Source organism: Staurois parvus, unplaced genomic scaffold (assembly GCF_062004578.1).
Source record: "Staurois parvus isolate SC_StPar_1 unplaced genomic scaffold, SC_StPar_1.0 ptg000234l, whole genome shotgun sequence".
NCBI classification, from domain to species: domain Eukaryota; kingdom Metazoa; phylum Chordata; class Amphibia; order Anura; family Ranidae; genus Staurois; species Staurois parvus.
The window spans coordinates 1,538,055-1,553,139 of record NW_028318030.1 but is presented as its reverse complement, the minus strand read 5'-3'; the positions used below and the strand labels follow the sequence as shown (position 1 = coordinate 1,553,139).

General features: G+C 40.5%; 1 protein-coding gene across 3 annotated transcripts in view; it reads right to left on the bottom strand.

The window, feature by feature from the left end:
* Positions 1 to 394: 394 nt before the first annotated feature.
* CUNH10orf71 (chromosome unknown C10orf71 homolog) overlaps positions 395 to 15,085 on the bottom strand; it is a 389,654-nt gene continuing 374,963 nt past the window's right edge. For all 3 annotated transcript variants that reach the window (XM_089680006.1, XM_089680007.1, XM_089680008.1), the window contains one exon: positions 395 to 9,248. In XM_089680006.1, coding sequence (XP_089536132.1) covers positions 4,715 to 9,187 — 4,473 coding nt within the window. In that variant the 5' untranslated portion in view covers positions 9,188 to 9,248 and the 3' untranslated portion in view covers positions 395 to 4,714. The remainder of the gene's footprint in view (positions 9,249 to 15,085) is intronic.

Below are 15,085 nucleotides of genomic sequence, written 5' to 3'. Positions count from 1 at the left end.
CATCAAAGTCCCTTCTGTGGGTAGGAAGAAGGAGGAAATGAGTGGATACCTGTACAAAGCCCATTCTGGAGTGGAGCCATAGGTGCTGCAGAACCGCCCACGGGAAGGGGATCCATATCGGTTTATGACCAGACCAGGCTGGAGCCAATGGCTAAGACCCTGCAATCTCTGAGCCTCTCTCTATTCTTCCAGGCTCCTCAATCCTTTAAGGAAGGAGTGAGGGGCAGGGCTTGGGATCCAGTCCATTTGAGTGCCCCATAGCAAGCAGCTTGCTATGGGGGCACTTGGAAGGGAGAAGGAGCTCAGAGCACAAGCAGGGGACCCCAGAAGAGGGGGTCGAGAATGTAAATATACCATGCTTATTATTTTAATTTAAAAAAATTAAGCTTCACCATCACTTTAAAATATTTTATTATTACATTACATAGACAGAACAATTGGCAAAGAGCACAGTTCTTTATTTTGGTATTATTCTTCATGGGCATAGTTACACTTCTTTCAAACCAGCATTTGTCTTCATCTGTATCTGAATATTCACAGCATCACACAATAATATGCATTATTATTGTTGCTATTTTACACACTAAAAGGCTCATTTTGTTATTGATTGGACTTGGCTAGTGAATTAGTAATTACTCTTCCAGTGACTAAAAGATCCAACCGATCCCATCCAGAGACCTCTTACCAGTGAACTACCATATCAAAAACTTTCATATCCCAGGCTTTTTATTTTGGTCTCCCCTCCCACACTATGGGTGCCCTGGATCATCATGACCTATGATTCATAAAGGGAAGCATCCTGATTTACTGAAAATTCTACTCTGGGTGAATTTACCTTTATTCCATGGAATGGACTTAGGTGGGAAATAAATACTGTATGCTTTGAAAATACTCTGTTGGAATTCAGGATTAATATGAATAAATGTGCAAATATTGACTGGGAGGCTAGTGCCTGAAAGCTATGCAGTATACTATGTACAATTAAAACTGCACTTTTATTGCATAGAAGTATAAAACACCCACACTGCTTTATTTCAATGGGCCCAGTTTACTAAAGGACATGAACAGGATCAGAGTTAAGTTGCTATAGTACACTTGCATTGCAAATCATACATTTATGTTCAATGTATACAATTAGGTTCTAGTATGCCATGCATATTGAACTTTGATATAATATTGCTTTTGTGCCTTTCATTCTGAGGTGCACAAAGGAATGCATGTGTCAATAATTTACTTGAAAATGAAAATAAATGTAATAAGCAGGGAAGAGTTCAGTTTTGATCCAAATTTGGGTTCAGACAGAAGCCAAAGGGAAGCTGACACTCCACTGCCATGCAATCAACTTCACCTAGGGCTTTCCCTGCCCCGCAAACTGCATGTACATGTTTTACTTAATATGGCTACATGCCCATATAAGATTAATGTCATTGCCCTAATATGGCCATGTGGGCATGTTAGGTCAATGATGTCACAAGCCCATTTGTGTAATTGCAGCTACAGGGCAGGGAATGACCAGGTCTCAGTTGTTTAAGTGGCAGTGGGTGGAAGTGACGTCTTCTTCTGGGTTCAGTCCAAACTCAAGTTCGGACCAAACCTGAACTCATCCCTAGTCACAAGCTAGCTAAGGAATGAAATGCACATACACCAAGCAAAGAGGCATAACAAAAAATTGTGTATGCTCTGCCATTGGCGCACAAAGGCAGTGTATGTATTGTTATTTTTTACTGGAAGCCTATTGAGAAGCACTAGAACATGGAATTGTGGATACGTGCAGGCTGTGGTCACATTTTCATTTTAACCTCGGCCCCACAGCTAGTGTATGTATCAGTAAATTCACCACATGTATGCTTCAGCCTGTGCACGGTTGTCTGAGCGCATTGTGGGTGCATACTGTGGGAATACAATTTGCTCGTCCACACTTACACCAGCATATACACATTAATAAGGCCCCTTATACATAAATGTATACTTAGATTAGGAGACTATAAAGAACTCAAATAACTTATTTGTTTCTTTATAATACATAAAAAAGAAATTACATTTACTCTATGTTGGCAAACATATTTCCACAAGGCGGTAATGGTGGTAAAAATACCCCATTATTGTCTAGCTGAGGAAATGTGTTTTATTGTGAAAACACATTTCTCAGTTTCCTTTCTTTTACCCCTTTTATTGCAAATATAGCAAGAGAAAAAAAACTGTGAATATATACCGTATGCACAAAATAACTACTAATACATCTCTCAACTAAAGCATTTAAATCAGATAAATCTATAAAATGTTTGTGATCCAAATATGATGAAAAAACATTTTAAATGGCACTTAACCCAAAAATGTCACAGACTAATGTGGTCCAATAATATGTAATTATAAACTCCTAAAAGTTCAGTAGCCTCCCTAGCGGTCTGATTATGTCCATATTTCTGTGCTCAAAGCGGTACATTTTTTTGCATGGAAATATGTATTTTTTTTATTGTAGGCCTGTAATTTTTAGGAATAACTCACTGAAATCTGTCCGAAGAAGAGTCTAGTAAACATCCCGGGTATGTTAACATTTGAAACACAAAATCATAAATTATAATTTAATAAATAATCATAAAAAATAATAATATAATAATAATAAATGTAATTGAATAATATAATCAAACCAAAAACACTGAAATTTGCAATATAGCACCAAGTTTGCACATCATTGAGCAAAGTCGCAAAATCGTTTTCAGTGTCTGATGACTAATGTCCCCACGAATGATTATCACTCAATTCTGCAAGTGGTTCTAATTTACTATCGCTGTTCTCTAGCTGGTCTAAAACCGCTTTTGACCTAAAGGGATGCTTTTTGGATGCCATGGAAATTTCCCAGTTTCCAGGCAGAAAGAACAGTAAAAATGCAGGCAGGGCACAGGACAAAGCACTAGGGACAAAATGTATGTGAAATGGTTTGATACAGTAATGTTTTACTATGTGATTTTAGTGAATGTCACTTTTACAACTTTCAAATTTCCCGCCAGTTCCATCACCCGTACGTCCCGATGTCGCAGGGAACGGAACCCAGAAGACAGATGCCCGCATCCGCCGAGGACATTGCCGGGGACACTGCAGGAGGGACATCGCGGGAGCGCAGGACAAGGTAAGTGAAGAAGAGATCCCGGAGCAACGCTGCAAGGTATTCCCGAGTGTAGCTCGGGGTTACCGCTTATAGTGCTGAAACTTTACCCCGAGCTACACTCGGGAATACCTCCAGGGAGGTTAAAGTGCCCACAGAAATTGAAGCGTTCATGATTTCTGTGGGGTTCCAAAGGCCTTTTTTTTACAATACTAAACAGGTTTATACGTACTTGCTCTGTGCAATGCTATTGACAGAGTAGTCCTGATCCTTCTCTTCTAGTGTCCTGGCACTCTAAGCTCATTGTTTTCTCTGTGCAGGCATGCTCCTGAGTCCTGCTGTATGTTCATAGACACACACATGGTTCAGCCCTGCCTGCCACTCTCTGCTCACTGTATCTGATTGACAGCTGCAGGAGCCAATAGCTCCTGTTACTGCCTCCCCGTCCTGTAAAAGAGAGGAGAGAGCTACTGCAGAAGGACACAGCACTGGATCAAGATAGGAAGTGAGTATTTAGGAGGCAATACAAGTACTGGAACATTGTTTACCTTAATGCAAAGAATGCATTAAGGTAAAAAATGTTTTCCCTTTACAACAATTGTAAGAGTTCATAATCACATATTATTGGAGCACATAAGTTTGTGACACATTTGGGCGGAGTGCCATTTAAAGTGCTTTTTTCACCAATTTTGGAATGAATGTTATAGCAATTTATTTGATGTAAATGTTTTTATTTGAGATATGTATTAGTAATTTTTGTTGGTGCCAATACTGTATATTCACATTTTGATTTTATCACTGTAAGAAATGGAGCGCTAAATGTTTTTATTATATAGATTAGTGTAGAGGTATATGTGATATACTTTTTCTTGTTAGCCAGCTCCACAAACAGGGGATTGGAGGTGTTGCATAGATGCATGGGGAAATATTTTATACGTTAAAACAAGAAAGTAATTGAAGAAATAATAGCAGTGCATTTGTGAAAATTATTGAACTGTTTTAGCGAAGAGTGAATAATTTGTGAATATAGCAAATTTTGTGAACTTGGCGAGCGTCACTTTTCTGGTTACCTACACATTTCTGATTTGACTGGATATTGCATGCAAATGCATTATTCATGGAGAGTTCTGTAATTGGTCAAGAAAGATGACAGTTGCCAGATTTGCAAGATTTACCTTATTTGCTATTTTAATTGCTTCTCTATACGTTAAAGAGGGGATTGCTCTGTCGATTACAACCAAAGAATTATTATGTAAATGCTCTGTCCAGTTCCAATACTTTAGTATGTATTGCTAATAATTTGAAATGTGCAATGTAATAAGTGCCTGAGGAATAAATAATACACAACCTACAATTTCCCCCTTGAATAACCTGCTATTTTACACAACATATATTTTCCTCTAGTTCAATACCCCATACTGGTTTGTATTACTAGAACGATAGAACAATGTGTAATACCTGCCATAATGCATTTTTTTTTTTTTGCATTTATCCAGTCCAAACAATAACAAATACAGCCAAAGTGGTCATACATGTTAGTCCATAAAACTGCTCTGTGGCTATTCATATGTGTATTTGTGCATCATAGCCACATCTAGATTGTTCCAATATTCATGAGATTGCTTCCATAGCAAAATCATCTATCTCTCTCATTGAAATAATATCTGGACTCCTTGTCCTGCTTGCATTTCTGTCCATGCTATGTGGAGTGCCTGCCATGCTCTGGTCACATGAATCACAGTCTATGGATTGCTGCATTTTTAAGCAGTCACCTTCTCCTTCATGCCATGACCCTGACTTCCCTCCATTGTACAAACCACTATGATTTAACATCTGTGGCACTCTTTTTAGTGATGCTATGGATGTAACTGGTACAGGGGCAAGCCCTTGATACAATATATATGGATTGTTCGACATTTCTAATGTTGGAGTTGATCGTTCAGATGGAGGTAAGGACATTTGCAGGTATTTTCCTGTTTCTGGATCAAAAAATGTTTTAATTCGAAAGTGGACTGGAATGTCCACCACAAAATACTGTCCAGAATCAGGGTCCTGCAAAAGTTTACGTTGAGTAATTGGGAGGGATGGGATTGAGGCTTCAGAAATTGACTCCTCATGCTGAAGTGTACTTGATATGCAGGAGCCCGGTTTGAAATTTGATTGTCGTGTAATTGAAGATGGGATGAAATTGGCAGGGGATGGAACATCCAGGACAAAATCAGACTCTTGAAAATCTCCTTCCTGTATCTTTGGAGGGATTTCAGTTTTTCTGCGCTTTTTGGTCAGGCGTTTGGCTCGACGTAGAGCTTTCTCAGTTTTGGGAGGAACTGTTGGTGGTTTTGCAGCATCAGCATAGGTTTTATTCAGAGAGTCTACGCATGGTGCCTTTTCCTGTGGTTGCTTTATACACTCACTAGTTTTGGTCTTCAAAGTATCAGAGAGATCAGGAGCTATATGTATCAAGTCATTGACTGGGAGGTTAGGCTTTTCATTTCTTGAGTTTACACATGGTAAAGGTGGGCTTTGCATATCTTCAAATGCAGAAAGAGCTGTAGTAAAACCGGAGCTTTGCGTATTAATAGACATGGGACTGGCTACCATAGAGCAAGTAATACTTTCTGACATGGGGCTGGTTATAGTTGAACAGGCAATGTCTTCTGAAAAAGAAGTAGCCTCTTCTAGCTGTAGGAGTCCATTGTCAAGTGGAGAATAATTTGTATTTGAACTGTCGAGAAGTGGAGAGCTTGCATGTTCTCCGTTTACCTTTATGGATTCATTTCCATGTTGCACAAACAAGGTGTTACATTCAGGTGACAGCCCAGTCACTTCTGAGACACATGTTTCAACTGGATGAAAAAATGGGCTATCAAGCAGTGGTGAATTTTTATTGGGGATTTCATTTGTTTTGACTAAATCTGCAGTTTCTTCTTTTTTCTGTCTCCAGTCAGGTGTCATGCAGTAGTGCTTCTCGAAAAGCTCCTGAATTTCCCTTTCTTCATGTTGTGTTTTTATTTGTTTATTTTCTCTGTTGTTGTGATCTGGAGTCTCTAATACAGGATGTGCAGCTACAGGATTCCACTGTTTCTCTCCACTATTTGCCACCATATTTCTTGTTTTACTTATGTCTATTTTGTAATCCCTGTTTTTCCAGGAACTAGGTGTTGTTACTCTCAAATCTCCTTTGCCTATTGTAAAGCTATAGTCTTCTAATTTATGAAAAATCAGGCAATCTTCTGAAAGACTTCTTAATAGAGGCCTCACTGACTTTGTAACCGGAGATGATTTAATTTTATTGTCCTTTATATGAAATAAGTTTGGTTTAAAATGAATTATGCTAGATGGTCTTTTCAGCTCTTCTGCATTTGTACTTTCTTCACCTTGCTTATCACTTGCTAACAGCTCACTATCGTCTACTTTCACTTCAGTCGCTTCCTGTAGCATTTCATGTTCCTCTTTGCTGCTTTCTTTATTGCCATTGCTAATAGCATAATACTGTAAATCATCCTTTAGGCTATCATTTTTTATCATTTGTTTTCCATCTTCATCACTTTCAGGTAAACTCTGATTTACCTCCACGTTGGAGGCTAAAGATTGCCTTGTGTAGCTTTGTGCATTTTTCACATCTTGTTCAAAGAAATGACTTGTTGGATTGGAAACTGTATCTGGTGGTTCCTCTTGCTTGCTGTCAGGTTTAATATTTTCTTCTTGCAAAGGAAATTCTTCTCTGTTTTGCCTCCCACCTGGTTCAATAGGAGCATCTGTTTTTTGTTCCACTCTTCCACTTGTATCTTCTTTGGGATAAAAACTTGGTGTAGGATATTCTATGTTTTTGTTCAGACTCTGTTCAATAGGACTAAGATGGGAAGATGACATATATTCTTTGTGGATATTTTCATGGGTGCCTTCTGTAAGAAATTCTGCATTTTCAGATACTTTACATGGTATTGCATGGTGTGATGGGGAGCTCAAACTTAAATAGTTATCAGAAGTATTTCCAATAAAATCATGTTTAGCTTGTTCTTCTGTTGTTGACCTTGGTACATATTCTTGATCATTATTACTTACATTTTCAACTTCTAACACCTGTTTACTATAGGTTGAAGCATCTAGTAGTTTGCCATCTGCTAAGGTATTATTTTCATAACCATTACGAAGATTTGTTGATGGATTATATGTACTCTTTACTCTTTTCCTCATGTCTTTCAGGTTGAATAGTAGGCTTGTGGCTTTGGATTTATATTCGTTTCTCTTCCGATACAAGCTAATTTCTCTTTGATCTTGATCATTAGGTGTTATTGTATCAGCAGCTGGGGGGGATATTGCCATTGGCTGTTCTTCTAGGGCATCTTGTATGCTTTTTCGACTTATTACAGGAGTTAAAAGGTTTGTAATATTGAAGGATGAGATACTGGGCTTGTCTTCAAAGCAATCTTCTTCATTTGCAATCATGCTTTCTTTAGCTTGTTCTGAAGTGGATTCTTTCATGCTTAAACCTTTATTGAGTAATTTATCTTCCATTTCTATCTTGTGAATATTCATTCTCCTCCATGGGGGTACATGAATATTGCTGTTTGAATGGAGGTTTGAATCTGGATGTTTTTCATGCAGTGCGCTTGGCAAAGCCTCCACAGACACCTCATTTGAGTCTTTTAAAGTCTGTTTTTTCTCTGGTAAATGAAGTGGAACTGTATCTTTAACTGAGTCTTTTTCTATTTGTTGTATTAATGTTTTTATTCTTCCAGATGGTGGCATCAGTTTATTAGATAGTTTAATTTCATCTACTTTGGCTGGTGTTTCTGATTTCTTGGCCTCTTGTGAAAAGTCTACTTTTTCTTGAACGTCCTCAGTTTGTTTTGGTAAGGGATGTGATGTTTCCGACACTGTTTCTTTCTCCTGGTTTGTGTTTGATGCTTGATTTAATTTTTTTGGAGAGTTAGACTTGGCTAAAATGCAGAGCTGATCTTTAGGTGATTGATGTCCTAAATCTATTTGCATATCTTCCACTTGGATCTTATTCTCTGCATGAATCTTTGGAGCCCTGTGACTTGATTCTCTACTTTGTTTTGTCATCCTTTTGGTGGGAAGTGGAGGGACAGTCCTTAACATTTGAATAGCATCAAAACTACTGGAGAGTGTTGATGCAGGAGAGGCCCATCCTACCTCGAGTCCTGCCTCCCTTGCTCTAACTCCAGGTGTTGTTCTTTGAAGTAAAGGAGAGCATGGTGTTGCTGATCTAAGAATAGGTGGCGTTCCAGGGTTTGAACTGTCAGTATCTTCCCCCCCAGGATGTCTTTTATAGACATCACTCCATGACTTAAAAGCACTATTTTCACTGTGGAGAAATGCTGTTTTTCTCAAGGACTGCTTCGGGTTCACTAACTTTTTGGCTTGATCTGGTAAAGGTGAACCTGAAGAACATGGCGATGCTGAAAGCTTGGAACAATTTTCTGCCTGAGACTCCAAAAATACTTCTCTGGCTGTACGCCTGTGTAAATTATGATGTTCATGAAGACTCATATCATCTGTATTGATAGATTCTAAAGCTTTATTGTTCAAGTCACTGTGTTCTGAAGATATTTCTTCCATATTCATGTTGTCTCTTGGAACACCTTTAGAGGGAGAGAATCCATCTTGTTCTGGTCTTTCATTTTCAATATTATCAAAACTTTTTATCAGAGATGACACCTTAGAGCATGGTTTATATCCTGTGGGCTGAGGAACACACAGCTTATTGGTGTTGGTCTTCGAAACAACCAATCCATCCTTTGCACAGTTAAGCAGTGGTTGGAATGTTGGAGCCCACTTTGCACGCATTCGTGAAATAGTGGGTAGCTGTGCCAAGGGCTGTGTCTTCCTTACTGAAAGGTTAAAAATGCCCAGGTGGTATTTTGTGGAAAGTGGCATTCCTCTAATAGGGGAAGGTATGTGAGGAACATCATTGAATGGTTCTTCTTCAGCAACACACAAACTTCTAAAAGCTCGATCTGTAAAACTGCTTACTTCTCGGTCTGTATCATCCATTACACCCACACCACTTCCAGCAAGGCCATCTGCATGTTTCTTATGCTTCTTGTAACGAAGCATGTGGATAGCATATGTAGACAGCAATATGTAAAGCAGTTCTCAAACTCACACCGTTTACCACCTATGGGAATAAAAACATAATTCAAGTTAATGTTAATGGCAGTTAATATTTATAGATAAAATAGCATCATGGTACAAAATGTATACATCATGATTTCAACCTGACATTTGCAAAGTCAGCAGACTGGTACACATACTTTAGAGTTTTTTCTGATATTTTATTACTTTCCAAATACCAAAGATATACATAAGGACAAATAATAAATCCGTGAAAGTGATATTCACCAAAAATTCACTGGAGGTGAATCTGTCACTGTAAATTAAGATACATGCCCCAGTAAGATTCACTTGCAGTGGATGTTTGGCGACTGTCAAATTCACAGATTTACATATGTGTTATACCTTGTCCCATCTACTGTGTTTTATGTTCATATTAAATTCATATCATATATCATGGCATCCATAGCTTAATTTGCTTAAATGAAATACAGCTCTTTAGTTTTCCCCTGAAGAACAAAGGAAACTACTTCACAATGACATGATTTGTAATTTATGGAGTAATAATACAAATACAAATTTAAACAAGCATTCTTTATAGGAAAAACGTTTATTCCATTAGTAGTATCCTATAGATATTGTAAAAGTAAAGTCCAGGAAGTTCTTCCCTCATTCTCAACTGTTGGACTATTAGTACTTTTGCATTTTCAGCCAGTACACCAACACATACTTCTATACTCTCCACTACTAGTACATGCTCTCTGCACCACAGCAAACTCAAAGTGGTTCTAAAGCCTAAAGGTTTTTTACCTTTATGCATTCTATGCATGAAGGTAAAAAACCTTCAATATGCAGCTCCCTCTCCCCTGAGCCTGATCCTTATCCAACAATGTGCACAAGAGCCAAAGGTCTCCTGGGTCTCTGTCATTAGCTCCTGCTGCTGTCAACCACAGCCAGTGAGGAGGGAGCAGGGGACGGGGCTGAGCCATGTTCTGTGTGTCTCATAGACAAACAGAGGAGGCTCAAGAGCGAGCATGTACAAGTGCTCTCAGAGCAAGCAGCTTGCTCTAGGGGCACTCAGCAGGTGTGAGGGATTTGGAGCACCGGCAGGGGACCCAAGAAGAGGAGGACCAGGACTGCTCTGATTATTTTTGCATGAAAACCCTCTTCTGCCTCAGTTACATTATTATCTGAAATACTGTACATAAAAGCTATAGATTGTCTATTCTATCATACTTGTGGCAAGGCGAGGTAATGCCACTGTGTAAAATGTCAATTTGGGACAGGTTTTCTAGAACGCAGGTACACTGAGTGCCCAGGTTCTTTATATACTCAGGTGGGAGCATAGCTCAGGGCTCCCATTTGGAGACACCTCCCTGTGTGGGAGACGGAAGGTGCTCATTGCAAGTCCCGAGCCTGACAGAGAGAAGATCACAGCAGCAGGGAAACTGCAGAATTAAAGACATTCAGCAGAGGTACAGTGTTGTGTGAATGAGAACTGAGACTGTGGGCTTGATGGTCTGGAAGACCGAGGCAAGAGGCTTGAACCACAGGGCTCAAGAGAGCCAGGAGGCTTGAATACTGTTTATACTTTGTTTGATGGTGGAAACTTCTGTGTAGGAAACTGATGTGTATAAACTTTCTTTGCATTCATTTAATAAAAGCGAGTTGCTCTAAAACAGTTTGGACTGGTGCAACTCATTGGGAAACACACCTACTATTTGAGCTTACTAATCCCCTCCTCACATACTGTTTATTATAGACTCTCTGGAATATTGTGAGCAGTGGTGGGACAAGGACATCCTGTGCCCAAGATAAAATTGAAGCCCCCCCTGGATGGTGGAGTAGGAGGTGGGGTTGGGTTAATAGCAATGTATGCAGTATGTTGCATCAACTGTTGTATGTTACATATGAGCCTGATAATAGCATGCACCTTTTATCCCACAGTAAAATATGTGGCTAAAAGTGATGTAGAAAGAATTGTCCCAGCAACAGTATGAGGAAATAATGCCCATATTGGTGGTGTCACTGGAAGGAAGAAATGCCCCTGCATCATAGGTGTCATGATGAAAAAGGGTCATTAATTCTTTCCATGGCATGTTTACACCTCTGTCTGCTGCCTTTGCAGCTTAACTGTTTCCCACCCACTCAGGCATCTCTTCTGAACTCTGGGAGTAGGAAAGATTGGATGATCACTTGAGCACTGTGACTGGCTGTCACAATGATCACATGACTGGGAGACAGTCCCATCAGCTACCAGCCATTAGTGGGGACCAAGAGCTGTCTTTTGCAGCTTGGTCTCTGTGTTGAGAGTGTTCAGTGAGTGCGCTCTCAGCACAGAAACATCATCTGCCTGGCAACTCATATGTGTGGTAACAGAGCATTAAAACCCACCCTTTTGCTGCTGCAGATAGGTGGCATGAGGTTAGGCGGGGTGTTGGGGGCAGTAGAACTGCATGTTTTTATCTCCCTCCTCCCCAAACTGCAAGTGGAAATGCGCTTGGGATGTAGGGTGGTTATGAGAGGGGGAGGGGAGCTTTGGGGCTAACTTGCTCTCCCACCTTCTGTGCACTTACAGTTCAGTGTACTGTACTGTGTTCAGTGGAACCTACCCAGGAATGAAGGCAGCTTCATCATCACCTTTTTTATTTGTGACACCGGTATGTCACTTAACAAGTAGAGGTAGCAAGAAGTGCAGTTTTCCCTCACACGCAGGAAGGTGCCCATGTTGACAAAGAAGTGTTCAGAATTCTCAGCATGCGTGCCACCCCACCTTCCCTCCCGCCCATGTTACACTGCTGTTGGAGGAAGGAGAGAGCTGAATCCTCCTTATAACAGCTATTGCAGCTACTGCATTGGATTCTGTTGTGAATGACAGGAGTGATGGCAGCGTCACTACTGTCATTCTAGCAGCCAGAGAGCAGAGAGCTTCCAGCACCTCCTCTCGACATAGCGCCAGTGCACCCAGGGCATGTGCCCCTTCTTTCACCCCATGTCCTGGCCCTGATTGTGAGGATGTGCTTCTTGAAACTAGTTTTATGAACTAGAATACAAGTATTTTTGGAGGGGGGTTCTCATTTCAGTATTTATATCACATGACAAAGTTATTTTTTTTTCTATGTTTCCTTTGCTATTCTCTACTAACTTTTTTTTCTATTGATTTTTGGTTTGGGAGGTATCTTATGCTCCCTATATGGTGCATTATCAGTTACAATTTTTATAATACTGTATTTGGGAGCAGACCCAAGTCCAGTGTATATATTGGTGACATACATACATATATTAATCTTTTTTTGTAAGTTGGATAAATTATTGATTATTTTAGTGAATGATATATTAGTACAGGTTGTTCATTTGTGGAATAATCCTAGCTATTCTCCGGATGAGGTCTCTATTTTGTCCACTAGTTGGCGCCTCTCAGTGCAATCTCTCTGAAGGTGGGGAGTAGGTCTCTCTGGAGAGCAGTTAGCCTTGCCTATTGACAATATCGAGAGATTCTTGCATGTGCATGCATGTGGCATTGGTGGAGTATTTGAAATAACAGCTTTTTATGGACACTCTTTGCTGTGGGTCATAATCCTCCTGTAAGCATATCTGTAATCACAGGGGTGTGAATTGCTTCTATTCACTGCCTTTGGGATTAGATACACTTTTTTCACCATATCTTCGCTGTCCTTTCACAGGTAAACTATGCACCTATGCTGCTGCTTTTTACATGCACCTAAAACGGAACCTGCCTGATTACTTTCAATGTGGCCATGGTAAACTATGCATCTATGCTGCTGCTTTTCTTGTTCAAATATTTTATTGTCATTTTAACAAGGGGAAACGGCAAAGGTAAAAGACATTTCGCAAACATAAGGTCATAGACAGTAGTATCTGCTGTATTTATGTCTATATAAGGGAGGAAAAGGAGGAAAATGCTGGTACAACAGTTTGGCATTACAAATGGCAGAAGGTGAACAAAAACGTTATACGTAATTACAAGCAGAATTTGAAAAAAAAGGAGGAACACACTCCACAATGCTGTATAAGGGGATTGGAATATGTGGACCTGAAATTATGCAGGAGGGCATATGGAGAGGGGTCATAGGGGAAAAGAAAAAAGGGAAACCAGGAGGGGGGGGGAGGAGGAGGGGAAACATGTAGGGAAGGTCCGAAGGAAAGTGGTAATGAGAGGGGGGAGTGAATGACTTTACAAATGGTTACAAGAGATGGAATAATGTGTGGCGCAGGTATAAAATGGTACCAGGGTAGCATAAAGTAAGGAAGTTTATCATAGAGTAAGAAGTAAGTCGTCGAAGTTTGACGAGAGAAAACACTCAACCCATGGGTTCCAAACATTCAAGAATTTAGGGATAGTGTCTAAAATTGTAGCTTCCACTTTAGCGTGAATGATAGCCTGTGTAACTCTATTTTTAACAACTACAATGCTTAGGGAGGGAGATTTTCAAGATTTGGCTATGACCTGTTTGGCTGCCGTGGTAACTTGCAGGATAAGTTTGAATTGTGAATTGGTGACCGAAGGGGGGGGGGGGGGGCGTAAATTGAGCAGAGCTGTGACTGGGTCTGGCTGAAGCGTTTTTGCGCTAAGCCTGGACAAAATACGAAAGACGTCAGCCCAGAAGGCTTGGGCTATCGGGCAATCCCACCAGATATGGAAATGTGTACCTGGGTCTACACAGCCTCTAAAGCAAGCAGGGGAATAATTTGGTGTGTCCTTTGCAATTCTCACTGGGACCAAGTACCAGCGGGTTGAGACTTTATAATTGGTTTCTAGAGCTACTATATTTTGTGTGGACGATTTGGTATTAGACCATATATTGTCCCACTCAGAGCGGTCCAATTGTCGCCCAAGGTCCGCCTCCCATTTACGGGTGTATGAAGGAGAAGATGAGGTGGCTGAGGTTGTTAGAAGGGAGTACAAGCATGAGATGAGGCCTCGTCTATGGGGGTCTTTGTGACAAGCCCGCTCAAAGGGAGACATAGTGTTGATCTGGCTGTTTGTTGTAGTATATGGAGCGTAAAAGTGTTGCAATTGCAAGTATCTGAATATTTCAGAAGCTGGAAGGCCAGGTGTTTCACGCAATGAGGCAAAGGATTTAAATTTATTCCTTAGCAGGAAATGGTGGGTCCGTAGGAGGTTGGCTGAGGTCTAATGTGTGAACGAGAGTCCTGATGACCATGCTGGGGGAAAGGCCGGATTTCAGAGATACGAGAGCAAAGGGTTATGTAGTGATTGCAACAGATAATGAGATTTTAGTTTATCCCGGAGTGACATAAAGTGAGATGTAATGGGGTTTGTTAGCGAGCGACGGTCTACAGGTCTTAACCATAAAAGGTTAGCAGTGGACAGGGGGTCACAATCTATAGATTTGAGGACAACCCATTGATTGATTTCGTGGGTCGCATGGTACTTGGATAACTGTGCTAGGGGTGCCGCCTGATAGTATTTACTAACATCGGGGAGACCAAGACCGCTAGTTTTAGGACGATACAGGGTTGAGCGAGGTATTCGGGGGCGAACGGAGCCCTAGACATAGGAAAAAATGCGGCACTGTAAGACGCGGAGATAATGTAAGGGTACCAAGATTGGAAGAACTCTAAATAGATATAACATTTTGGGAAGAATTGACATCTTCAGGACGGCTATCCTACCCAGCCAAGCAAGTTGTAAAGATGACCATTTGGTCATAAGGGCTGTGAGATGGGTTAACATAGGTGCATAGGAAAGGAATAGAGTGCTGTGACCAGGAAAACAGGAGGATCAGTTTCAAATGGGCCAGATCTCTAGGGAGAAGGGATATATTAAGTGCTACTGATTTCTGGGGATTGATTAGGAGGCCGGAAAGTGAGCCAAACCGATCTAGGAGCCAGAGGAGAGAAGGGGAAGATATCAGA